At 37.5% G+C, this 27,198-nt stretch overlaps 1 protein-coding gene across 1 annotated transcript in view; it reads right to left on the bottom strand.

The window, feature by feature from the left end:
• The window catches only part of LOC311294934 (uncharacterized protein), a 453,797-nt gene extending 427,227 nt beyond the window's left edge, over positions 1-26,570 (bottom strand). The window contains exons 1-2 of the mRNA XM_084416040.1: positions 26,488-26,570; positions 23,307-23,955 (exon numbers count right to left, since the gene is read on the bottom strand). Of these exons, the coding sequence (XP_084272166.1) occupies positions 23,307-23,902 (596 nt within the window). The 5' untranslated portion in view covers positions 23,903-23,955; positions 26,488-26,570. The remainder of the gene's footprint in view (positions 1-23,306; positions 23,956-26,487) is intronic.
• Positions 26,571-27,198: the final 628 nt, after the last annotated feature.

Raw genomic sequence — 27,198 nt, 5'->3', positions numbered from 1 at the left:
TTTATGTGTTTTTGTACTGTCATGCAAGGTATGTGGTTTTAACCAAATTTTAGTATACAGAAATATGATTTCTTAAGTATTTTGTATGCATGTCTTGATGTGTCATATTTTGCAGTGTTAACAATGCACTTAAGATTGCTCCTCTGTGTTAAGTACCCTTTTCTGCTTTTTTAGAACAATTCAGAAAAAAATGGGTATATATATATATATATATATATATATATATATATATATATATATAAAGAAAAGTAATTCACACATCTTTGCTGAAATGAATTGTCCTGTTGTTTTTAACAAGCCATGGTTCATTTGCTCTGCCTTTAGGATTGCAAGTGTCCTGGGACAGGAGAGGGTGTGAGTGGGAAACCCACTGCTGAAGCTTGGCCCTGGTTTGTCCTCATGGATGAGGTGTTGGGACAGAGGCATTGCACCAACCCCCCTGTCCTCATCGCCTCAATCCCTGAGGACACACCAGGACTGAGTTCAGTAGTGGGTGCCCACGGTGAGGAGGAGCCAGGGGCAGCAGCACCAGCACAAAGGCGGCGAGACAGGACGAGTTTTTGGACTTGATCAGAGAAGAAATGCAACTACAGAGAGAGGCAGAGGCGAGGAGTGCACAGGAAAGAAGGAAGAGGATGGACAGGCTGTTTTCTCTTCTTGAGAGAATGATTGAAAAATATATATATATATTTTCTACATATTCTTGTTTAACTTTTTTCACTTTTATTTTTTAAAAGAAATTATGTACATTTATTTTTATGCAACTTTAATTGTGTAAATAAAAGAGAATGAATTGTTCTGGACATTGTTTATTTTTGTAATGACAGTAATACTTTCTGCATGAAACAAATTCTATACCTTTTTATTTTTTCAAATAAAATTGGTAAATGAAAATCATTTGTTCTATAGGCTACATTAAAGTACTTTTTCCAACTATTTACAAAATACGTTAAACATATCAAAATCAACATAAACATTTAATTTTACAATACATAAAATAAGAAAAAAAATGATGTAGACTCTATTGAGCTGAGCTGCTGGACCGGGATGGGCTGCCCCTGGTAAGGCCTCCTGCTGGTGGGACATCATCTGGGATGGTCTCCAGGGTGTTAAAGTGCATATTTCCACTATCCACTAAGTTGTCTACCAACAGGTTTGCAGGGCTGATTCAATCGACGGCTTTCTGAAAAAAGTAGGCTACTTTTAATAACTACTGCATTTGTATTAGGCTACTACTGCATTACTGCGTAGGCTATGTTGCATTTTACTTCTGTATATTTTCAATATACAGTAATATCTGGTTGTTACATTATATACTTTTGTGTAGTGTAATGTAATCATATTGTGATGTGAGGGAAAAAAGTACTTCAGGTTACTTCACATTTGTAAGTGAATACTTAACGAAATATGCAGTTCCGAAAATTAAAGTAACAAAATGTAGGCTTATTGTCACAATATTAACAAATTGTTGCTAACTACAGCAGCGTCCCATATCAAAGGGCGCATCTGAAGCGTTCGGACCGGTCTAGCCTACGAAGGATTGTTCTTGTCGCCTGGCAACCGTGACAGCTGCAGATGACGAGCGCGAGAAATACTGGACTTTTTATATTAAATTGGGTTTTGTATTCAAACAGGGCTAAACCGAAAATACATGATCCGGCAGCGCCGGGGCACACCATGACCTCCAGTAAAATATAAAACATAAAAATGACAATAGCCAAATTGACCCTTCGCTAAGCCACGCCCGAAAACCACCACTGGCCAATCGTGGCTTAGCAACCGTAACTAGGCGCGGGAGGTCTGGCAAGCTTTCGAGCGAGGGAAACATGCCCAAGCGTTATGCGTATGGATTGTGCAAATCTGATACCCGGTATCCTAAAAGTTTGGACGGGGTGGTGGATTTTGTTCCCTTCCCGAAACCTAAAACCCAAGGGGAGAAATGCCGGGCGTCATCTTCATTTATATAGCGTTTTTAACAATGTAGATTGTTCCAAAGCAGCTTTACATTGATAATAGGAAATTAAAAGTAAAGTGTTTTGGCTTTATAGCAGCTCTAGAATAAAGTTATTGTCCAGCTCGTGGATCAAGCAGTGTGATTAAAGGCAAGACGGAGGCTCACTGACATAACTTAACGTTACTTAAAAATATATTTCAGCATTTTGTTAATCGACGGCTAAACTAGTGCCCCAATCCGATCGCGACTCTCCCGGTGTTAGTTCTAGAATAAGTAAAAGGTAGTTAGTAAAAGGAGGGAACATCAGGGGGCTTGCCGGAGATCTCCAAGGAAAAGGTTGGTATGCAAACTTAATCAGTTCATAACAGTAACGTTAGTCACTTATGTGACCCACGACGTGTGAGCTGTAGCCTGGCGCACTAAAAATATAAGCGGGAGAATGTTATCATTGCAAAGTGGTCAGGCTAATGTCTTGTGTTTATTCCACAATTCTTATGGATAAGCTGTTTGATTTATAAATATTAGATTTTCAAATTTCACTCACCCTGCTGTGCATGCACATAGCTGTTCCTCAATTTGTGTGTTTCCCATTTGAATGGTCAGCGTATGAGGCGCTGCTGCTTGCGCTGGGACCTAACGATCTAGGCTTTAGCTTCAATTTTGATGAAATTATTCTCTAATCGTTTGCATATTATGTCGTGGATATATCCCTCGAATGCATACTGCAGTCTTGCTTTCTCAGATTTTCACCTGTTCGCCAAAAATGACTAATTATCTCCTTGGGAATGTCTGAAACCGGTGCATACATACTGTAATAGACGTGCCAGGCACAAAAGCTTGACAGGCGTAGCAACAGTAACTAAGGAGGGCGGGGCTTAGCGAAGGGTCAATTCTGGCTCCATAGTTTACTCAGTTATCAAAATGAATGATCAGGATAGCAGCTGTCCTCTCGCAGCGGTGATCGGGAACACCTGGTTGCACAATTAGGAAATCCTAGGAAGGCTACATGGTGCGTCCTTCAGAGGACGCATAGGATGCATCCTTGAAGTCTGCGTCCTTCGAAGGATGCAGCCTTCAACATTGGGACACAGCTACGGAGTCGAACATTGAACATTGAGCAGAGAGCGCAGACACACACACACACACACGCAGAACGGAGAGTGCAGCGGCGCACACGGAGCGGAAAAGCTTTTTTTCGCCCTGCAGTCGATTTCATTGGTTTAGGTTACAGTGACCATAGATATGACAGTGACGACGGGTAAAACTTTAGAATCAGCTGCAGGGCGGGATTTGCACTGAACGCGGAGAGATCCGCCACTTAATATGTTCGTGTGGAAACACGAAAATGTACCTATGTTCCGCAAACAAAATATTGCATTCGGTCATTCGGTACACACGTGCACCGAACCGCAAGCCCTGTACCGAAACGGTCTGGTATGAATACACGTACCGTTACACCCCTAATTGATACTGTGACACAAAGATGGGAGAGAAAGGAACATGATCAGGAAGGGACCTTGAATCAGACCGAATCGCTGTCATGTATTTTTCAATTTTATATGTATTCCAATTTTCACAATACACATTGTTTTAATGCTGCAATTAACCTCTGATTATAGTGGTTCTAAACCTTGCTTTTAACCCTGGGTAAAGGAACGTTTCACATTTGTAAGTTAGAAGTGGGATTAGCACCACTTCTTTAATGAAACCCTGGGGTCCAGAGCAGGATTAGAGTCGCTTTTGTGCTGTTAATCCCACATTGCGGTGCAAAACTTGCACAGTGTGAAACGATACAGTGTTAGAGTGTTATGGCTAGATGCTTAGCAACGGACAGCCAATCAAGTGCCTCATGTTCACGTGTTGGACAGTCACAGAAATTGTATAAACAGTTGTTTCAGCGTTTGATGGGAAACATTTCAAATGGCAACAGAAAACTCACCAATTCACCTTTGGCTAAGCCCCGCCCCCCTTAGTTACTGTTGCTACGTCCGACAACTTCATCTGGGCAACACGGTGGTGGTAACGTTAGGCCACGTCCACACGAAGCCGGTGCGTTCCCGATCCGATATTTTTTTTTCCTCGTTCTAAAAAAAAAATCCGTAAACACGGCGTCGTCTCAAGAAATATCTGCGTACACACGAAACCACTGAAACCGACTGAAAACGGTGTAGTATATATGCCAGACCAGTATAGGGCGCTGTAATTCTGCCACAGAGATACACTATACACGGAGAAGAAGACTTTGAGCATGCGCATAACCTTGAGCGCTGTATACGAACCAAGAAGAAGAAGACAAAGATTATCGCTTTTTGCTCACCACAGTTGCAGAGAAGCAATAGATTTTGCTGTAATAAAGCTAGTAGGCTTAGTAGCTTCTGCAGCACGAATACGATCATATAAGTCCGCCATTATTGTTGTTGCTGTTACTCGTGACACAGACGACACGTGATGTGATGACATCATCGTTTCACAAAATATACGGATTTGCTGTACACACGAAACCGCAAGGGTGTCGTTTTCAGATTTATCCACTTTGGGACCCGGTTTCAAAAAATAGCGGTTTCAGTCTCCCAAAACGCCGGATCCGTGTGGACGAAACGCCAATACGATAAAAAATGTATACGTATACAGCGAAACGCGTCTCCGTGTGGACGGGCCCTCAGTCACCTTCAAAACTACCACAATAGCGTGTCTGTAACATTAACGTTAGGTGTTTGTATCTTGAATAACAAAGTTAGCTAACATCCAGCCGCTAGTCAAAACATACAATCCTGATTTACGTGATAACTAAACCATCGCTAAGCGCTTGCTAGCACCTTGATTCTTCATTAATTATGGTAGAGAACCGAAATCATAACCTAAAACAGCATAAAACTGTCTAACTAGTATAACTTCACAGTAAGGTTAAAAGCTAAATTTACCACAAAAGTGTGCTTGTTGATCCTTGAGGGGTTTAGCTGACTGTGAGGACGTCCACAAAGTTTAATCCAAAGACGACACTTGTCAGGATTTGACTTCGGTTTTGGGAAGGGAAAAAAAACGAACACCCCCCTCCAACCTCTCTGGGAAACGCGTATCTGTGTTACAAATGCCCCAGGCACAACGTTTAACCATATTTTTGATAAAACTACGACGGTAATAGCCTGCCGAGACCAAAAATATGAGACGCCTGTGTTAAAGTCAATGGAGCGCTGTGAAAAAGTGTCGGACCTCTGTGGGAGCTCGTTCTTGGCTGCGCTGTGATTGGTCAATCTACATTCTAGGGTGTGGCTTAACCAAAGGCGAATTGGAGTGAAGAAGATACCTTTTCATTCTTTCCTTTACAGTCCAAAAAGACCATATAAAAAAACTTGATAGCATTCGGCAATATGAGGACGGGCAATGCAAGAGCCTTGATGTAAACACGTGGCGTTCGTCCAATCAATGACAATAATAACACAAATATGCAAATAAGAACATTAATCCAGGGTTTAGGAACGTACAGCATGAAACATCGGTTTATAAATACCCAGGATAAATTGTTAACTCTCTTATCACAGTTACAGTACCATAGCATTAAGGCAAGGACTAGTAGGCTCAGAGACCGTTTCTGCTCGATCCTGGTCCTGGAGTTCCCACAGCACTGCACATTTTCAAATTCAACTCATCAGCTCGTTAGTAAAGACTCCAAGACCTCTAATATGTGTGTTAGATAAGAGAGACATTAAAAATGTACAGTGCTGGGATTGAAATGACCTAAGTCAAGATATTTCTTATTTTAATACATCCTCACCGCAACTAGATATAAGAGGTAGCCTAATTTTAAAAGTGTGATTTCTAGACCAGGAAAATGAATATATTTTTCTAAAAATGCTTAATCCTTATCCAGCAAATTATGAACAATGGAAAAATCATGTAAATTCATTGGTTGAAAAGATATTCAGCTTTTAAAACTTCAGAAATGTAATTACTTGGATTTCAATTATAATTACAAATTAAAATAATTATTTTAAACATTTTATTCTGTAGACACTTCAAATTTATGTAAATGAAAAAGCCATTACAGCACATTGAGCTAAACTATTAGCCTACATGAGAGGTATTATGTTCATATTTCAATTCAGTTTATATTATGTTCATATTTTCACACTCACAGAGCTTTTCTGCAGTTCCTCAGAGCAGGTAACAGTCTCCTTCGACCCTCTTGTGATGATCTGATGTTTTTAAGGTCAAACTTATCCATCACCTTTTCTGACATCAAGATCATGTTTGCCAAAGTTGAACATTGTGCAAGAGAAAGATGTTTGTTTTTTGTTCCAGATTTAAAAAATGGCTGCATTTCATCAACAAGAGAACTATCCTTCATCTCAATCAAGCAGTGACACAGATTCATCCATCTTTCAGGGCTGACATTGTTTTCTGGACTTTCTGTGTTTTCGTGTTTTTTAAGGTTTTGGATTATTTTCTCTCTGCTCTCTGGGTTGTTCTCAGTGCGAATCAGCAGATCCTGTAAGAGTCTCTGATTGGACTTCAGCGAGATGCCATGAAGGAATCGAAGGAAAAGATCCAGGTGTCCATTTTTACTCTTCAAGGCTTTATTCATTGCTCCCTTCAGAAACTCATCCAGAGAAACAGTCTTACTTGAGAACAAATTGAAAGTTCTGAAAACATTCTTATACCAACTTCTGACATTTCCAGATCGAGTTCTGGACTTTCCTGTCAGGAATATTTCCATAACTTCACTGTTCTTGTGTAAATAACAGAGAAACACATACAGTGCCGCAAAAAACTCCTGAAAGCTCAGATGTACAAAGCTGTATACCTTCCTGTGATAAATCACAGATTCCTCCCTAAAGATCTCAGTGCAAATCCCAGAATACACTGAGGCGTCAGTGACGTCTATGCCGCTCTCAATCAGGTCCTCCTCATAGAACATCACATTGCCCTTCATCAGCTGATTGAAAGCCAGTTCAGCAAGTTTCACAATCACTCCTCTGTTGGACTGCAGGAGCTTCTTTGGATATCTCCCTTCATACTTCTGGTTCCTCATGCTAGTTTGAATGAGAAGGAAGTGGATGTACATTTCAGTCAGAGTTTGAGGGATTTCTGCACTGAGATCTTGTTTCAGGATGTTTTGAAGCACAGTGGCTGAGATCCAGCAGAAGACGGGTATGTGGCACATGATGTGGAGGCTTCTTGCTCTTCTGATGTGTGAGATGATTCTGCTGGCTTGATGCTCATCATTGATTCTCTTCCTGAAATATTCCTCCTTCTGAGGGTCATTGAATCCCTGAATTTCGGTCACACGGTTGATGTATTCTGAGGGGATCTGATTGGCTGCTGCTGGTCTGGTGGTGATCCAGATGAGAGCAGAGGGAAGCAGATCTCCTTTCATGAGGTTTGACATCAACACACCCACTGATGAAGACTCAGTCACATCAGAAACTTTCTCACTGTCTGAAAACATCAGTGTAATTCTGCTCTCATCCAGACCATCAAAGATCAACACAACTGTACATTCATCATAAATCTTTGGGTCCAGATCTTGAAGTTCAGGATGAAAGTCCAGCAGAAGTCTGTGAAGACTGTACTGATGATCTTGAATCAAGTTCAGCTCTCTAAATGGAAGCACAAACATGAAATCTACACCCTGATTGGCTTTTCCCTCGGCCCAGTCCAGAATGAACTTCTGCACAGAGACGGTTTTTCCGATTCCAGCGATGCCTTTAGTAAGAACAGTCTTGATTTTGTCCTTCTTCTCTCTTCTCTTCTCCTCATATCCTAGTTCAGGTGAAGGATCAAAGATGTCATTGCAGTTGATTGGAGTGTCTTGAAGGGTCTTGTAACGTTTCTCCATCTGTAGCACCTCATGTTCTTCATTCACTCCTTCACTCTCTCCCTCTATGATGTACAGCTGTGTGTAAATCCTGTTCAGGAGGGTCTGATTCTCTTGTAGTTTGATTCCCTCAAATAAGTTCTCATACTTGTTCTTCATGCTGGTTTTGTGCTGGTCTTTGACTCTCTGCAGATCATCATGCACTGGCTGGTGAGAATCGAGCTGCAGGGCTGCTTCTGTGTCATGATGACTGATGTGTTTCTGACAGGAGGAGGATGAGCTGGTCTGACAGGACACATCTCTGATCTGGTCAGCTCTCACACCACTGAAAACACATTAAGATGAACAGAGACACAAAAACCTCTGTTAAAATAAATATAAAAATCATACTACATGTAGAAACTGACTTCCTAATATCACACTTGGAGATCCTCGCAAGTTCTTGCACAGATTTTATTTACCCATGTTGCCAACAAACTGTTAATGAATTATGCACATCAGGCATTTGGGGGCAGATAATGACCTGCATATTAAAAGTAATGAGACATCAATATTTCAGTAGTCAAAATGTTCGAATAAAAGAGAAAGGCGGCTAAAATTCTTGACCTGATTTAACAGAAACCATTATTTTAAAATATCACAGAAACACTGACATGAAGAAAAAGCAGTGTTCATGTGAAATGATTACATGCAATTGATTAACTTGTAAATAGTGACGGATGATACTTAAATCAACAGTTATTCTGAAGAATATGTAAAGTTTACTGTTGAAGCTAAAGGCAAAAATAATTAACATGATAATCAACAGCTGGCTTACTTTTCCATTTGTTGACATGACATGGTTTGATTCAAATGGGAAATATCATATTAGGTTTGGTGTCCAACTTAGAGATAATCACCATATTTATAGTGAAACCATTATATTTAAAATATATATTAATCATATAATAAAATATCATTAAATATTATTGTTACTACTGTAAAGCCAATATCATTTTTTATGGGATCTCCTTCAAAGCTTTCAGAATCTTTAGTTTTAAAATATTTTTTCTGTGTTTTTATAATGAACAGTTTAATTTTAATGACAGTATATTATTAAACAAAAATGCATTTATTTTATTTATTAAAATAAACAGAACTAAAGTGATTGTTTTGAACAAGTACTAACTTAGATATTATGCAAAACACATTTACTTTATTGCTAAAGTGTTTGTGTCAATACTGGGGGCCTTTTGCCCTATCCTGGTGAGTCTTTTAAATCTTCTAAATGTATGAGGCGGCAATAAAGTTGATAGATTGGATAACTCCGGATAGATTTTACGCAGACTATAGTCTAGTGGTTCTCAATCCTGGTCCTGGGGACCCACAGCTCTGCACAGTTTGTATGTCTCCCTCATTTAACACACCTGATTCAGATCATCATCTCGTTAGGAAAGAGCTCTGAACTAAACTGGGTGTGTCAGATAAAGGAGACATATAAAATGTGCAGAGTTGTGGGTCCCCAGGACCAGGATTGAGAACGAACCACTGGTCTATAGGATAGTCGGGGGTAAAAGGCTTAAAGGTTATTGCCGCCTCATACATGTATATGATTTTTTACCAAAACAAACCACTTTAATGATTTATTTTCCCACAAAATGTATTGATCCATCAATATTCAATAAAAACATGTATTTTTTTCTGCAATCATATTCTATGCATAAAGAGCAAATGGCTCTGAATAGAGAGTGAGATTCCAGAGGCAGCCAGAAAAACATACTCCAATTAATATTAGATCAATACTATTATTAAAACTGCAGACCTGAGTTCACCTTCAATGCACCACAGTTTGACAGTGTTTAGACCCTCAACATAACAATAATCTCAGACAGCAGCGATTGATCAATATCATCAGCTGTCGGCCTAGAGAAGTTTTAGATGCTGCTCTGATCAGACTCTTCACTGACAGCAACATCATTACTCTGAACCTCAAATAATATTGGCATTAATCAAAATAATTATGCTGTTTTTTGCATATATGATACATACATCTTCTGTTAAGCTGCTTTTAAACAGTTTATATTCCAGAAAGTGCTAAACAAATAAACTGTGGTAACTATTTTGATGGTTCACTTTAGACATTCTACTAATCAGAAGTAACTTTGCAACTACATGTGAACTACAAGTCATTAGAGTATGAGTAGACTGTTTAATATCTGCTAACACTTTATTTTGATGATCCTCAACAGACATTTTACTCACTATAAGCAACTTTACAATTACGTCAAATTATTCTACTAACCTGAACCCTAACACATTACCCTAACCTAACAGTCTACTTACAGTCTACTAATACTCTAATGAGAGTTAGTTGACATGTAGTTGCGATTTACTTATAGTTAGTAGAACGTCTAAAGGCACTTTTCCACTTTTCCACTGCGTGGTTCGACTCGGCACGACTGGGCTCAGCTTGGCCCTCTTTATTTTTGGCTCAGTTTGCTTTTCCACTGCAGTTTAGCACCGCTTCAGTGATCATAGGCGCCGATCTCATGGTCAAACACCCAAAGAAAAATACAAGATATATTGTATTGAGTTTAACCAATAAAAAAATCTATTGCAGTTTTCAGATACGATTATCTTCACCTTTTTATAGTTTATTTAATGCCGTTTCTATGGCGTTATTTTAATGACAAATGTCGAGAGCGCATCCAAGTAATGCGCAAGCACAAATCTCTCAACTCGCAGGCGGATCTCCTTCACTCTCACACAGAACTGGACGCTCGTTCTCAAATATACAGTCTCAGACTCTCGTCTGCTCTCACTCAGACATTACGTGTGCATGCTCAAACTCAAAATCTCTACTTGCTCTTTCTCTAGTTCTTCTCTCCTGGATTTAATGTTGCCAGAAGCTTTCAACCACCAGACTTTCACGATTGACTGACGAAATAACGTGTACCTTTCAATTGTAAAGAAATTACGGATTCACCTTTATTTCATGATAACATTTTCAAGCTGATTTTAGTCAGTCAGTTCTCAAGTAATTTTATTATTTAATAGTTATTTTTGAGTTAAGTGCTTATTGTAAATAGGTATTTACTGAATATTTTTTTTAGTGAACAGTTATGGATCATCAGATATCAGCGAGAGTGCGACTCTCAGAGCGACAACACTCATGGAGAGAATGTGCTTGTGTTTGGTTGGTAACATAGGTGTAACTTGCGGGTGGGACATGTCCTCACCACTTTTAGTATATGGAGTGTGGGCACCGGCAGAAACATAAATTGGTGCCTATGGGTGGGATTATAGACTGATCATTATACAGTGCTATGCATAAGTTTAGACACCCATGCTAAAGTTGACTAAAGAGAGGAATAAAAAATCATCTTTTGGAAATTGAACTTAATGCCTTAATTAAAAAAAATTGGAAAAATCCAACCTTTAAGGACACCAATTTTCTTTGTGAATGAATAATGTATCGTAAATAAATAAATGTTCTTCCTTAAAATACAGGGTGAATAAGTCTGGAAACCCCTAGGTTAAATTCCCATAGAGGCAGGCAGATTTTTATTTTTAAAGGCCAGTTACTTCATGGATCCAGGATACTATGCATCCTGATAAAGTTCCCTTGGCCTTTGGAATTAAAATAGCCCCACATCATCACACACCCTTCACCATACCTAGAGATTGGCATGGAGTACCTATAAGATCATCTCTCAATGCAAATCAAACCAGCTATTAGGCTAACTGAAATAAAACCATGCCAATTAGCATGGCTGTCTAAACTTATGCATAGCACTGTAGTTGTGCCACCACCTCATCTACTGACCATGAAATACATTTCTGTTTTCAGGCTCGCTTGGAACCTCAACCGAGGTGGAAATAAAAAAGTACCAGGTACTAGGAACTTTACACAGTGGAAACCCCCCAAAAGTGGGCCGTACTGAGGCGTATCATGCAGTGGAAAAGCGCCATAAAGTGGACCGTCGAAATAAAGAGTAACTATAAACTTGACATGACTTACGCATGTTGCTTACAGTAAAGGAAAATTCTGGGTTCAGTAAAATTGAAGTTCAATTAACATTTGAGATAATGTTCATTACCACAAAAATTAATTTACACTCTTAACTAATTTCTTAAAAAAAAATTAAAAAAAAAACTTCACTTGTAAAGTGCCTCACCGTAACCTCGATTTTGTTTTTTGCAAAGAAAAAGAGTGACGGATCAAGAGTAATATTTGCTTTATGCTGAAATATAATTGAATATGTTTGGATTTGGTAGATGGTAATTTGTCTGAGAAGTTTGAGAACCTCTGATGTTGGTTTTTAGGAGTGACAACTTATTATTGAAGCATTTTGCAAATGTTTTCCAGTTTCCGTTTCTCCTTTAGTCGAACTGACCTTCCTAGTCCAAAGCTTTAATTTCAGAGGTCATACAGATGATTTCCAGCAGGCATCTGATAGTTTAACTGGTTACGGCCCTCACAAGCACACTCAAGAGAGTTATTCATGTTTACTTATAGAAATGAAAATAATATAACTGGGTAAAGTTTACTAATTAAACGTTGAGCGGAATGAAATCATTAATGCTGTTCAATGGTTTCTGAGATTAGTGTGTTTGTTGTTCAATAACAGAGCAGTTTACCAGTTATGAAGAGCTCAATTCAGCAACAGTATAAGCAGATCAACAAAAGATAGTGTTGATTTCCAGCTCAAGTCAGTTCAATGTTGACTCAATTCAGTTCAATAACTGTGTCAATGTTCCAGAGATCATCAAATTCAGTTCACCTATAAAGCAGATTGTCGAAGACAATATTGTCATTTTTCAATTTAGTTCAAGCTTTTGTCACTGCAATTAAAACAATAATTCTATCATTTAGGGCTGTGCAATTAATCACAATTGATTTTTCGACTTCCAACAATTATGAAAACGTGAAACAACTAATCAACGTGAAATGATTATTGTGCCGCTGCCGCATTTGTCCAGCGCACCTTCCTTTCCTTCACAGCGGTGCTCTTTCATTACCCAAGTCAAACTTAGCATCCAAATCAGCCAAAAAAGTGAGTGTTGTATAATATTGTCAACTTTTGCTAAACTGCGGGAAGTGCTTGATATTAAACGGTGTTATTAAAAGTGCATTAAGCCGCGAAAGAAACGCTGTTCCCTAGGCGTCCCTCCTGTGTGCGCGCTCTGAGACGGGGCTAAACATGCATTAGAAAAGTACACTGTGGCCTTCAGATACTTGCCTAAACGGTCAAATAGCCTACACACAAGTATCTCAAAACGGCATTTATGCAAGTATCCTCGTAAAGAGTCGGTTATGTCTTAGGGGCTGTTTACATGACACCGTTTTCAACTAAAATCTTAAAACTTTTTATGTTTTGGCTGTTCATTTACATGACAACAGTGTTTTTGGTGGATAAAAACGAAAAATTTTGAAAACGGGTTTCAAAGTACAAGTTTTTGAAAACTTTCTCCATGTAAACAACAAAAACACAAATCTCTGAAAATTAGGGTTGGGTACCAAAAACCGGCACCGATATGGAACTGGTACCTAAGTAACCGGTATGTAACCGGACAGAATCAAAAGGCAGATTTTGGTGCCTCATTTCGGTGCCACTTAAATGCCTCAGCTGTCTGTTTAAATATTTGCCCTCTGGTTCTCCGAAACGGACACAAGCATCATCACTGCATGTGATCACTAGTTAACCCTTTTGACCCATACGATCATTCACAACGGTGTGATTAGAACGTTTAGATCGCGTGATCATCAACTTCTAAATTCAAATCTGCGTTTGCGCGTTGGCTGGCGCTGAGCCAGAGACAGACGCTCTTCAGCGCTGTTATATAGCCTATCACAACTATTCTGGGTTTTCAACCACATAAGGTTTATTTTTGGTTTCAGACATTCAAATACACATAATTATTAGCAAAACAACATTTAGGCTGTAGTTTGTAAAATACACACTGATGTTATGGAAGCGGCAATAACAATCATTTAAATTATAAATTGATGACGTGTTTAGATACACTTTGTGTTGGTAACTATAAAATTTACTCTATTCTTCTCACACTTCACCAGCCACTTTAAAGTATTTCTGGAGAAGTGGATGAATTGACGTGTTGACAGATAAAATTCTCTGAATTGCGTTGCTTAGCCTACTAACATTGTGCGTTATAGATCAACTAACATGAATGATCATTATAAAGGTTTCTTAAATGACAAACCACATTCACTTATGTATTTAAGAATAAAAATATCAGCCAAAGACTGATTGACATGTAACACAACCAATCGTAGTTTGTTTTGTTCCACGTCATGTTTAGTGTGAAAATGTGAAGTCGACGTCCATACAATAACAGACCGGCGTATACATCTAATAAATGAATCATTCAAGAACATTGTGCAAGTTTACTGCAACAATAGAGCCGCGAACTTCACATACTTTTCAAATCCAGCCTTCAGTTGATCCTGATAAGAGCTCTTTGTCACAGTTGTAAATGGCGGCGTTCTTCTTCGAAGATGGGTTTCACGTAACGGCATTTAAGGTGATGCATTCTAAAATAACGCTCACCTTGTGCAGGACATGCAATACGTACGGAGAGGTGTCGTATTTTGGCCAGAGAAGGCCAAAAATGTGAAAAGAATTGCTAAAATTTAAAGCTGGTTTGTAGCATATCAAGAATACAGACTACTTTGCTGTTATTAGCACTGTAGTTTATTTAGTGTTAAATTATTGTATTTTGGGTTAAGTGGCTTAGGTTTTATTGTGAATTTATGATGTAAATTTGTTGTTTTGTATTTAGACTACTTATATTTATATACTTTACAATTTTAATATATTCAATTTTAAGTTTTTTTTTATATTTATTTTTTTTATAAAAAAGCAGTTTTTTAATGTCATTCAGCATCGTTTTGAGGCTTTCTTTTTTTTAAAGTATCGATTTGGCACCGGTATCGAAAAAAACCCAAATGATACCCAACCCTACTGAAAATGATGAATGAATGAGGCATTTATATAGCGCTTTCATATACTACTGTACACCCAAAGCACTTTACAACTATATCAGGGGATCTCTCCTCAACCACCGTTTGATGACTTCAAGCACATGTGTAGGCTATTACATTATTTATAGTGTTTCATCGCCATCTAATGGTCTGGCAGCAGAATACAGTGTTTTTAGTCGTTCTCGCGGATCCGTGTGAATGGCGATCGTCTTGACAATGATGTCGTCTGTACGCGGAAAACTCAAAGGAAAAACTTCTGTTTTAAGCATATCGTTTTCTTAAGTGAATGCAAACACTGAGAAAGAGCGTGTGTGTAACAGTATATTGGATCCGTGCAGCTCTTAAAGTGACAGCAGCCTAATAAATCTGCTAGACCATTATTGTAAATCAAACAACAAAAGACAAAGATAAAATCACTCACTGCTCTTGAATATTATTTATTATATTATTAAGTATTAGTCTATATCTAATGTATAGGAGTGTTATTTTATATTTGACTTTATTCAATTTCTGTTGTAGGCTATTACTTATCTGAATAACACAGTTAGCACATCTTCCTGTAAAACCTAAAGCAGTGTGTTTTAATTTGTATTTTTGTTCTGTTGTATTTTTTTGTCGGTTTTGATTATAATTTAGTTTCTTTGTTCTTATTGTATTGCTGACTGATTACCAGTCTTCTGTAACCGTTTTGAGGACTTTTTACTTACATCAGTGATTCTCAAACTTTTTCAGTGCAAGACCCTCTTTGTGTAGGTGCATCGCTTCAGCCCAAAGACCATTCATGACACAAAACATACAAACTTCAATCAAACTTACAATTATAATTAAAGCAAATTTAATTATATAATCCTTGAACAGGATATATATATTATATTATATTTCCCCACAAAGATAAATGTTTGGCCATAAGGTTTAATTATAGTTTATGGGCTCTCGCGTACGTACCGCTCTTACTCGGCACAAATCCAAACGTTTCCATTGTCGCGATGTATCATTTGGTTGCTAACCTATCATTTCTTTTGTAAACAAGGCTTTGTACTTCACTCGTGTCCAGATATCCAGGTAAAACAGCGTTCACCGGCACAAAAATGTGTTTTGGTTTACCACTGCCGATGGTACTCAGTTATCACGCTGACCGACACAGCCCTTAACAAAAGTGGATCATTTTGAACATTAATTTACTATTCACAGTTAATGCAGATAAATATCGAACATTTAATTTACATATTTTTAATTAAATGAATGTTCTAGAACTTCTGTGCCGCCCCCAGTCTGAGAACCACTAACTTGCATATTAATTAGCCTAGTTTTTTCTGAAGTATTGATAATTGTGAAATTTCACTGACATTTAACCCTTTCACGCATAGTGGTCACTACAGTGGACAGCTATTAAAAAAGCATTTTCTTGAATTTGCACAGGTTTTTATGGCAAAGTTGCACATCAACCTCTTCATTGGACCCTGGTGCATCATCTTATAAATTGCAACCAAGTGGCAAGCCTTTGTGTTTCGATTTTTTCCCCCTCCAAACCAAGATGGCCAAGGGTCAGTCAGACATGCCAAGTTGCTCCGGAATATCCACCGATTCCTTCTATCCTAGGAGACTCTTGTAGGTAAAAAAAATATTGCAGCATCAAGCAATATCTAATGAGTCATATCACAGTAAAAATTTCCAAGTTTTGATTTTAGATTGAGAGAAAACTCTGATTAATCACATGTCCACTGTAGTGGACGTCATGCATGCAATGGCTATATTTCAGCTACATTTCATAATTATAATGTGAATATTGTTTTTGAAACTTAAAACTTAAAAACTTAATCTGCAGTGATTTTTTTTTACTGTAAATAAATGTATTATTAGAATGTAATTTTCATTGACATCGAAAAAAGTCATGTGATTACATAATGTGTGACACTTGTAATGCATTACTTTACTTGTTAGATCAAAAAGTAATCTGATTTCGTAATGCACGTTATTGTAATGCGTTTTTTTTACTCATAACATCAAAAAGTAATCTGATTACGTAATGCTTGTTACTTGTAATGCGTTTCCTTACTCATAACATCAAAAAGTAATCTGATTATGTAATGTGCGTTATTGTAATGTGTTTCTTTACTCATAACATCAAAAAGTAATCTGATTACGCAATGCATGTTACTTGTAATGCGTTTCTTTACTCGTTACATCAAAAAGTAATCTGATTAGGTAATGCACATTACTTGTAGTTAATTACCTGTTAGATCAAAAAGTAATCTGATTAGGTAATGCATGTTACTTGTAACACATTACTTTACTTGTAACATCAAAAAAGTAATCTGAATGCGTTATGCATGTTACTTGTAATGCATTACCCCCAACACTGATCATTTCAGATGAGATTAAAAAAACGTATCACTAGGTTTTCTCAGAGGAGGGCTATGATAGAAATGTGCATGTCCATCTTGAACATAATCAGAATTATCAGCTAATAAGGGTAAATCTCCATACTCTGGTACACTGGAGGGAGCATCTGAGTGGTTTCCACAGTTGTACCTTGACAGACTGTAGAAAATTCTGATGGAATCACGTCCTGATTCATGTTCTGATATCAAAGATACGCGAAGTGCAACTTGTATGAAGTTGTATGAAGCCTTTGCAATATTTGCCGGTTACCCTCTCTTCAGCCATCTCTAGTTGGATCGCTGGATCGCTGATCGATTGCTCCTGTCTGCCTCGCTGCCTGCTGTGAGTGTGTTTGCCTCGGTGCTGTAAGCTCCGTCTTAGCCTCGTATTTCTTTGTTTTGAACCATCATTTACTACAATTTGTAGTTGTTTATACTAAATACAGCTTACCCAACATCTCAGATTGACATCGCTAGCTTCCGTTACTACTAACACAACACGCTAATTCGCTACTGCTAGCCTGTTAACGCGCCACCCGTGCGCTCAGCTGTTTTATTTATTTATTTTTTCTCTCGCGCGCTCGCGCCTTTGAGTTCATAAAAGCTCAGGTAAGTAATAATCAGTCAACAAACACGGTGAGTAATGTCTTGTCCAGTTATTGTCACCTGCACTTCATGTCACATGTTTAGCATAGACTTCTCTGTTGGCAATGTAGGATTTATATGTGATAAATGTAAGGAGACAGTTAGGCTGACAGAGAAGATTTCAGAATTAGAGACACGCATCCAAACTTTAATTGAGGATAGTAAGAGTGCTAGAGCTTTAGATACTATTTTGGATGCGCCTAGCATAGTGAACTCTTTACATGATTCGGTTCCAGCTGAAGTAGTGCCTGAGCAGCCGGGCAAATGGGTGACAGTGAGGGATCGCTCTAGTCGCGGATCAAAAAACCACTCTTCCGTTCCGATTACCACAACAAATCGATTTGCCCCGCTCAGTGAAACACCCACTGAGAATTCTGTTGATTGTGCCCTAGTAATTGGCGATTCGATCACACGGAACGTGAAAATAGAGACACCAGCGAACATAGTCACATGTTTGCCGGGAGCCAGAGCGCCTGACATCAAAGCAAATTTAAAAGTGCTGGCTAATGCTAATCGTAAATTCTCTAAGATCATTATTCATGTCGGCACTAATGATGTTCGACTCCGCCAGTCGGAGATCACCAAAATTAATATTAAAGAGGTGTGTGAACTTGCAAGTACGATGTCAGGCACTGTAATTTGCTCTGGCCCCCTTCCTGTTCGCAGGAGTGATGAGATAGTTAGTAGATTGTGTTCACTGAATCGCTGGCTGTCTGAGTGGTGTCCGTGTAATAATATAGAATTCATAGACAATTGGAAAAGTTTTTGGGGCAAACCTGACCTGTTGAAAAGAGATGGTATTCACCCCTCCTGGGATGGTGCTGCTCTTCTATCTAGTAATATGGCTCATAGTCTTAGAGCTCAAACATGACAAATTGGGCACCAGGTCAGGAAGCAGACAGACTGGCTAAACCAACCGTCTGCTAGCGGCCTCGCGTCACCCAGGTCAGATAAATCCCATCACATAGAGCCTCTTTCACCTAGCTATCATCATATAGAGACTGTGTCTGTTCCCCGATTTTGGAAATCCAAAAAATGTTTAAACCTATCTAAGGTTAAAAATTTAATTGATGTTCAACAAATAAAAAACAGCTATAATACAGATGAGCAAATGATAAAGCTTGGGTTGCTGAATATTCGATCGCTTACTTCAAAAGCACTCATTGTTAATGATATGATTTCAGATAATAACCTAGATGTGCTGTGTTTGACAGAAACCTGGCTAAAACCAAGCGATTACATTACTTTAAATGAGTCCACCCCGCAAGATTACTGTTATAAACATGAACCCCGTCTGAAACGCAAAGGGGGTGGTGTTGCTGTAATTTATAGTAATATTTTCAAAACCACTAAGAAATCAAGTTTCGAATATAATTCTTTTGAAGTGTTAGTGCTTAATGTAAAAATATATAGTAAAAATGATAAATCACGTTTGAGATGTGTGCTGGCTACTGTATACAGGCCACCAGGGCACCATACAGACTTTATCAAAGAATTTGCGGACTTTCTATCAGAGTTAGTATTGGCTGCAGATAAAGTACTAATTGTTGGTGATTTTAATATACACATCGATAATGAAAAAGATGCATTGGGTTTGGCATTTAAAGACATTGTAAACTCAATTGGAGTTAGACAACACGTGTCAGGACCTACTCATTGTCGTAATCATACTCTAGATCTAATATTATCACACGGAATAGATGTTGATGCCGTTGAAATTCTGCAGCAGAGCGATGACATCTCAGATCATTATCTAGTCTCGTGTAAATTACATTTAGCCAAGGCTGCAAAGCAGACTCCGTGTTACAAATATGTTAGACCTATCACTTCTGCTACTAAAGATTGCTTTATTAATAATCTTCCTGATCAGTTTCATCATTTTAGCATCCCGGATAGCTTAGAAAAACTTGATATTGCAACAGAAACTTTTAACTCTCTCTTTTCCAGCACTTTAGACACAGTTGCTCCTTTGCGCTTAAAGAAGATTAAAGAAAATAATCCAACGCCGTGGTACAACGAGCACACTCAGGCCCTTAAGAGAGCAGCCAGAAAAATGGAGCGCAACTGGAAGAAAACAAAACTAGAGGTATTTCGCATTTCATGGAAAGAGAGCTCGATTGCTTACAGAGAGGCTTTAAAAGCTGCTAGATCTGCTTATTTTTCAAACCTATTAGAAGAAAATAAACATAATCCTAGGTATTTATTTGAAACAGTGGCTAAACTAACGAAAAAGAAAGCTTCAAACACAGAAGTTTCCAAGCAGCACAGCAGTAATGACTTTATGAACTTCTTCACTTATAAGATTGATAATATCAGGGACAAAATTATAACTATGCAACCGTCTACTACAGTATCGCATCAGGCAGTGCATTGTAGTCTCCCTGAGGAAATATTTGATTCATTCATTGCTATAGGAGAGGAAGAATTTACTAAACTCGTTAAATCATCTAAATCTACAACATGTATGCTAGACCCTATACCGACTAAGCTACTGAAAGAGATGCTTCCAGAGGTCATAGATCCTCTTCTTAATATCATTAATTCCTCTTTGTCTCTAGGATACGTACCAAAAAACTTTAAGCTGGCTTTGATTAAACCGCTTGTTAAAAAAATGCAACTTGATCCTTCAGAATTAGTCAATTACAGGCCGATCTCGAATCTACCCTTTCTGTCAAAGATACTAGAAAAGGCAGTATCTTCACAACTATGTTCCTTTCTAGAAAGAAATGATATCTGCGAGGATTTTCAGTCCGGATTTAGACCATACCATAGTACTGAGACTGCTCTCGTTAGACTAACAAATGATTTGCTCTTATCATCCGATCGTGGTTGTGTCTCTCTATTAGTGTTACTCGATCTTAGTGCTGCGTTTGACACCATTGACCACAACATTCTTTTAAATAGACTAGAAAACTATGTTGGCATTAGTGGAATTGCACTAGCATGGTTTAAATCATACTTATCTGACCGTTATCAGTTTGTAGCAGTAAATGAAGAGATGTCTTATCAATCACAAGTTCAGTATGGCGTACCACAGGGCTCAGTACTAGGACCGCTGCTGTTCACTCTGTACATGCTACCCTTAGGAGATATCATTAGGAAACATGGCATTAGCTTTCACTGTTATGCCGACGATACTCAGCTCTATATTTCTTCAAAACCTAACGAAACTTACCAATTCACTAAATTAACAGAATGCATAGCTGATATAAAAAACTGGATGACTCGTAATTTCCTACTTCTAAATTCTGAAAAAACAGAGATTCTAATTATTGGACAAAAAACTTCCTCACGTAATAACCTAGAATACTGTCTAACACTTGATGGCTGCTCTGTTAAGTCTTCGTCGTCGGTTAGGAACCTGGGTGTGCTCTTTGATACCAATCTTTCATTTGAAAGTCACGTGTCTAGTATCTGTAAAACCGCATTTTTCCATCTTAAAAATATATCTAAATTACGTCATATGCTCTCATTGACAAATGCGGAACAATTAGTCCATGCGTTCATGACCTCAAGGCTAGATTATTGTAATGCTCTACTGGGTGGTTGCCCTGCACGCTTAATAAACAAACTACAGCTGGTTCAAAACGCAGCAGCTCGAGTTCTTACCAGAACCAGGAAGTATGACCATATTAGCCCGGTTCTGTCAAAACTGCACTGGCTCCCTATTAAACATCGCATCAATTTTAAAATATTGCTGATTACTTACAAAGCACTAAATGGTTTAGCTCCGCGGTACTTGAGCGAGCTCTTAACACATTATAGTCATTCACGTCTATTGCGATCTCAAAATTCCGGCCAGTTGATAATACCTAGAATATCTAAATCGACTGCTGGCGGTAGATCCTTTTCCTATTTAGCACCAAAACTTTGGAACAGTCTTCCTACCATTGTCCGGGAAGCAGACACACTCTGTCAGTTCAAATCTAGATTAAAGACACATCTCTTTGACAGCGTTCACATAATACATTATAGACTTCTATAATTCAATATTAGGCTGCATAGATTAGGTCAGCTGGAACCGGGAACACTTCCCATAAATCCTGATGTACTTGTTACATCATGAGAAGAATGGCATCTATGCTAATTTTAGTGTCTTTGTTTATCCCAAGGTTTTCCCGCAGCCTGCCGGATCCAGGCCGTTTCCAGATCTGATGAAGGACCTTCGCCTGGACCCGATGACAACGCAGTGCTTAAGTGCCAACTAGTCTCTCCCTATGGAGGATCCCTTTCCCACTCTACAGATAACGCGTCGTCGGGAAAACTCAATTTGCGTATCTACCCCGAATTGATAAAATAAAATAAAATTCTGAATCAAAACTATAAGGAAACACCAGTAATTTGTTTAGGTTTGGTTTGTAGGGAATTCCAAACCTGCACACATATATTCAAACGCACATAACTATAGAACCCGTTCTTAATGCGCATCTGAACGCCATCAGCGTTTCTCACAGGTTCGCGTTTAAAGTCTGTGTAGAGAGAATGGTGTCGTCTTGGCGGCCCTAATTTAAAAACAAATGATCATTGCGACGGAAGCGAATCAATCAAAACTAACTTTAGCTGGAAAATAACTTTATTAAAGAACCGCTATAAAGCCAAAACAATCTTAAGTTATATTATACATTTATCTCTGTGAAGCTGCTTTGAGACAATCTACATTGTTAAAAGCGCTATATAAATGAAAATGACTTGACTTGACTTGACTATTTTGCATTTATATTTTTTGTATATATTTTATAGTTTTCACATGATTTGATATAATTGTATTGATTAGTTTGTTAAATTCACATACTTTATCTGTTTGATTATTGTCTTATATTTAATATAGTATATCTTAAGTTTAAACCATAACCGCATGCTGTCCACTCAGGTGGACATCTGAAGATCTCTTTAAAAAAAAAAAAAAAATCAATTCTTGTTTTTCATGCCCTAAGAGCAATAAAAACACATAGGAAAAAAATCCTGACTGAGGTTATCATAATTCATGCATGAAAGGGTTAAAATGACTCATATCATGAAATAAGACTTTAATCATATCACCCACCTATAATCGTGTTAAATAATCATGATTTCAATATTGAGCAAAATAATCGTGATTGTGATTTTTGTAATCAAGCAGCCCTAGTAATACAATTAGAAACATTCTATAAACCCTCTGCACACAAAAGTATCATTTCTAAATTATAATTACAAACAGAGCATTAAATCTATGTATTAAAGTAAAATAATGTAAAATTAAATGTAAATTTATTAACGGTGAATTAGTCAATTCATTGTTATAATATGACTTTCAATGTTGTTTCTTTTTGTCAGTTATATATATAATTTTATATATTTTTTGTATTATATATACAGTTTTATATATCATATATACTTTTTTTTTTTTTTTTTTTTTTTTTTTTGGAGTAAGAATCATAACTACTAGCCTATTTTTTGGTCTGTATGCGTGTTATTAACAGTTTTTAGAGGTGATGGCCAATATAATATCTTGACTGCCCAGACAGCCCTGAACTTCATGATACTCACACAGGGTCAGAGATCACAGCATCACTGAATTTAAGGGGCTCAGGCATGGAGTTGTTACTCTTCATAGACACACAGCTGAATCCTGGAGATGGTCCATCACTGAATTTAGGGGGCTCAGGCATGGAGTTGTTACTCTTCATGGACACACAGCTGGATCCTGGAGATGGTCCATCACTGAATTTAGGGGGCTCAGGCATGGAGTTGTTACTCTTCATGGACACACAGCTGGATCCTGGAGATGGTCCATCACTGAATTTAGGGGGCTCAGGCATGGAGTTGTTACTCTTCATGGACACACAGCTGGATCCTGGAGATGGTCCATCACTGAATTTAGGGGGCTCAGGCATGGAGTTGTTACTCTTCATGGACACACAGCTGGATCCTGGAGATGGTCCATCACTGAATTTAGGGGGCTCAGGCATGGAGTTGTTACTCTTCATGGACACACAGCTGGATCCTGGAGATGGTCCATCACTGAATTTAGGGGGCTCAGGCATGGAGATGTTACTCTTCATGGACACACAGCTGGTTACTGGAGATGCTGCTCTCTGGGTGTGAACATACGCCGCCTCCTCTCTCTCCTCACACACACTCATTTTAAATGTACGTTTCTCCTCTTCCTCCTTGATGTGAGACTTTATGTAAAGGCCTGTATGTGGACACAGAGGACATGCACAAAACACAATTAAATTTTTACTTGTTTTATTTAAATGGCATTAAATTCATTTTAACTTAACGTCAACAGTTTTTTTCCAGTTAATAGTGTTTGTTTGTAGAGCAACATGTCGGCCACACTTTCAAACACAGCAGCCTCGTTAAACACTGGATTCACCTTCACTTTAATGACACTGCTGAACTCTTACAGGTGTTTTTCACAGTCGTGTTTTTCGTCTCGCATTAAGCAAATATGATGTTATTGTTATGTGTTTATCCTGCGACCACAGTTTCTTTCCCCAGTCTTACTGCGTCACTGAACACACATTACAATATTATAACAAAATAATTAAATCACTGATTCTTGAGAGTCAGGACAAAACACGTTTTAAAAAACTTTTTAAAAAAATACACACTATATCAATTAGAGTTATATGTTTCTGCAGAGAAAGGTCTTAGCTATTTAACCACGTAAAGGAACAGGTTCTAAATAAAAACACATTTTTAACAAATAAACATGTTTCCCTTCAGAACTGGATTTGTGTCAACTCCGTCAGACACACTAAAAAGTATACAATTTTAATTCTTCAAATCAAACAAGAATCTAAAGTTCTGAAGTATATTGTAATAGTGTTTAGTTACTCTGATATGTAAAAAAAAATACAATATATAAACTTAAATTGTGATTTCACACTCTTCTGAAAACTCAGATTTCTAAATATTTGCATTTTCAAACTTTGATTTTAATTTCAATATTGTAAAAACAAATTCCTTAAATAAATAAACCATAAGAGGATGTAGATCAGATGGTCCTTTATTACAAAAACAACATAAACTGAAGGAAGAATATTTTTTTCCCCAAAAAAATTTACAAAAACATACGAAGATCTGACGGTGTTGATGAAAAACTGACGGTGTTGACGGAAAAACTGACGGTGTTGACAAAAAATGTTTGAATGTTTTACCTCAGATTTGTGAAATGTTCACCTGTTTTTCATGATATGTTCTGACAATAAAGAGTAGTTTAAAACCACAATTAACACTCTGTTTTCTACATCTTTCACTTAGGAGCAAAAATCTGCCTTTAAACTTTAAAGAAATAAAGATTTGACATTTATCGTGATAATTATCGATATCGACTGATATTAAAAAAAATTATCGGGATATTTTTTTTGGGCCATATCGCCCAGCCCTACACTGGCTTCTCATTTCTCTATCTCTGTCTCTACATATATAAATATATTAAAGTGCTGGCAAAGTTACACGTTACACAATAATAAGCAGACCACTGCCTGCCCGTTCTCTACAAGTCAGATGCGTACGGTTAAATAATGTAATGCATGCTATGTATGTGCATTTATGTGTAAATAAAACCCTGAAATAACAGTTTAACCCTTCACTATATTCACAAATAATATTATATTCGCACATTAAGAGGTTATTGGTGGATTTGTCAACTCCGTCAGCTTACAGGTCAACTCCGTCAGACATAGAACCTGATGGAGTTGACGTCTGACGGAGTTGACGTAAGGGCATGTATTTTCCTGCCAAAACATGTATTGTACACTGCAGCTAGGTAGTTTATCCTCAGTTGCTAGATGTCCCAATAACCTCACTAAAATGCTTAAATTCAATCCACTATGGTTTAAAAAAAAGTATCTTAACAGAAAGATGGTATTGAAATGGTGCAGCTGTGACCATAGGAATATTGACATTGTTTGTCTAAAATATAAAAAAATGTAAAATGTACCAGAGAATGTGTGGTAGTGCTGCATTCACCACAGGCAGGGAGATGAAAAGGGGTCCTCAGGGATATAGCTGACCATGCTATTTCCTGATTTAAAGAGCTTTATGAAAAAATCTGACGGAGTTGACAGAAACTGAGGACACAACTTTAATAGGCAGATTTTTATAGAAAATATTGTTTGATGTTCACTCCATGCATTGTTTTTTATATTTATACCCCTTATTTTTTATTTGATATATATGTTTTCATAATTGTAGAGCTTTTTAAAAGTTTTTTTGGGATGGTTAATATTGTGACCTCTTGCTGAGGACAAGTGCAATAACATGGACCTTCTAACCACAGACCATACATTTAAACAAATTTTCCCCAAAAAGATAAAAAGGGTTATTCTAAAAATCAAATAGGTATATAGAATTCCTTTAGATTTAAGTTTGTAAGTATGTCAATCATGATGAATTTCTTAATTTTTGCTATAAATTAGACTTTTCTATGTGGGACATGTTTTGTCCCGACTCTCAAGAATCAGTGAAATACATATTTAAAGTCAACCGAAGATTTCAAAATTAAAATAATAATCTCATGTTAAAGGAAAAAGTAAGTGCAAGTTTAACCATTTTCGGCCATTTTATGATTGTTACAGTTGACGTGTCGTGAAGTAGGCCTAGATAACGAAAGTAACTTTCAACTTTATCATGTATTCGAGTTTTAGTTCGGCATAAGGTCTGTTTAGACGCAAATATTCTATCGATATTACCGCTATGAAAAGTTTAATGAACTTACTGTCATATGTGAAGCGATTGCTGATTTTCTATCTTCCGAAATGACGTCTTTACAGTCCATCGACAGATTTCGATTTCACTGTGAGACAGGTAAATGTCACAGGTAAACATCCAGCAGCTCCTCCTCGAATGGACTATTTTCACACTTCCGGGTTTGAAACGAGGAAATAAATTACAGCAGGGCCATATAAATGCGAGACCATACACAAACAAAAATGCTACAATTTAGAATTTTGAAAACTATTTACCAAACTACTAGCTACTATTTAACATTCTGTTGATTAAGTAACTTTGCAACTCCATATCAGTCATTAGAGTAGACAGTCTGCTTAATATCTGCTAACACTTTATTGTGATGGTCCTCCAACATACATTCTACTGAATAGGCTATAAATGGGGAATAAAAAAATAGAATGGAATAAATAAATAAATAAACTCTTTTAAATAAATAAGAGTCAAAGAGTCTCTAATTATAGCGTCTTCTGTCAACAAAACCATAAAGTTTGGTATTAGTAAACGTGCATTTGAAATGGTTCATGTAAAAATTGTAAACCTTCATGTATGGATGTAATATATTGTGGTGGGAGGAGCAACAGATCGACACAGTGGGTGCCACCAGAGACATAACATAAAATGTAACACATTTGGACATTAAAAAGTCCAAAGAAGGGGAATAAAGTGTCCATGTTTCCAAAATAAATCAAGTTGTCAA

This window comes from Rutilus rutilus, assembly GCF_951802725.1.
Source record: "Rutilus rutilus genome assembly, chromosome: 1".
NCBI lineage: Eukaryota > Metazoa > Chordata > Actinopteri > Cypriniformes > Leuciscidae > Rutilus > Rutilus rutilus.
This window is presented reverse-complemented; position numbering and strand designations above follow the sequence as displayed.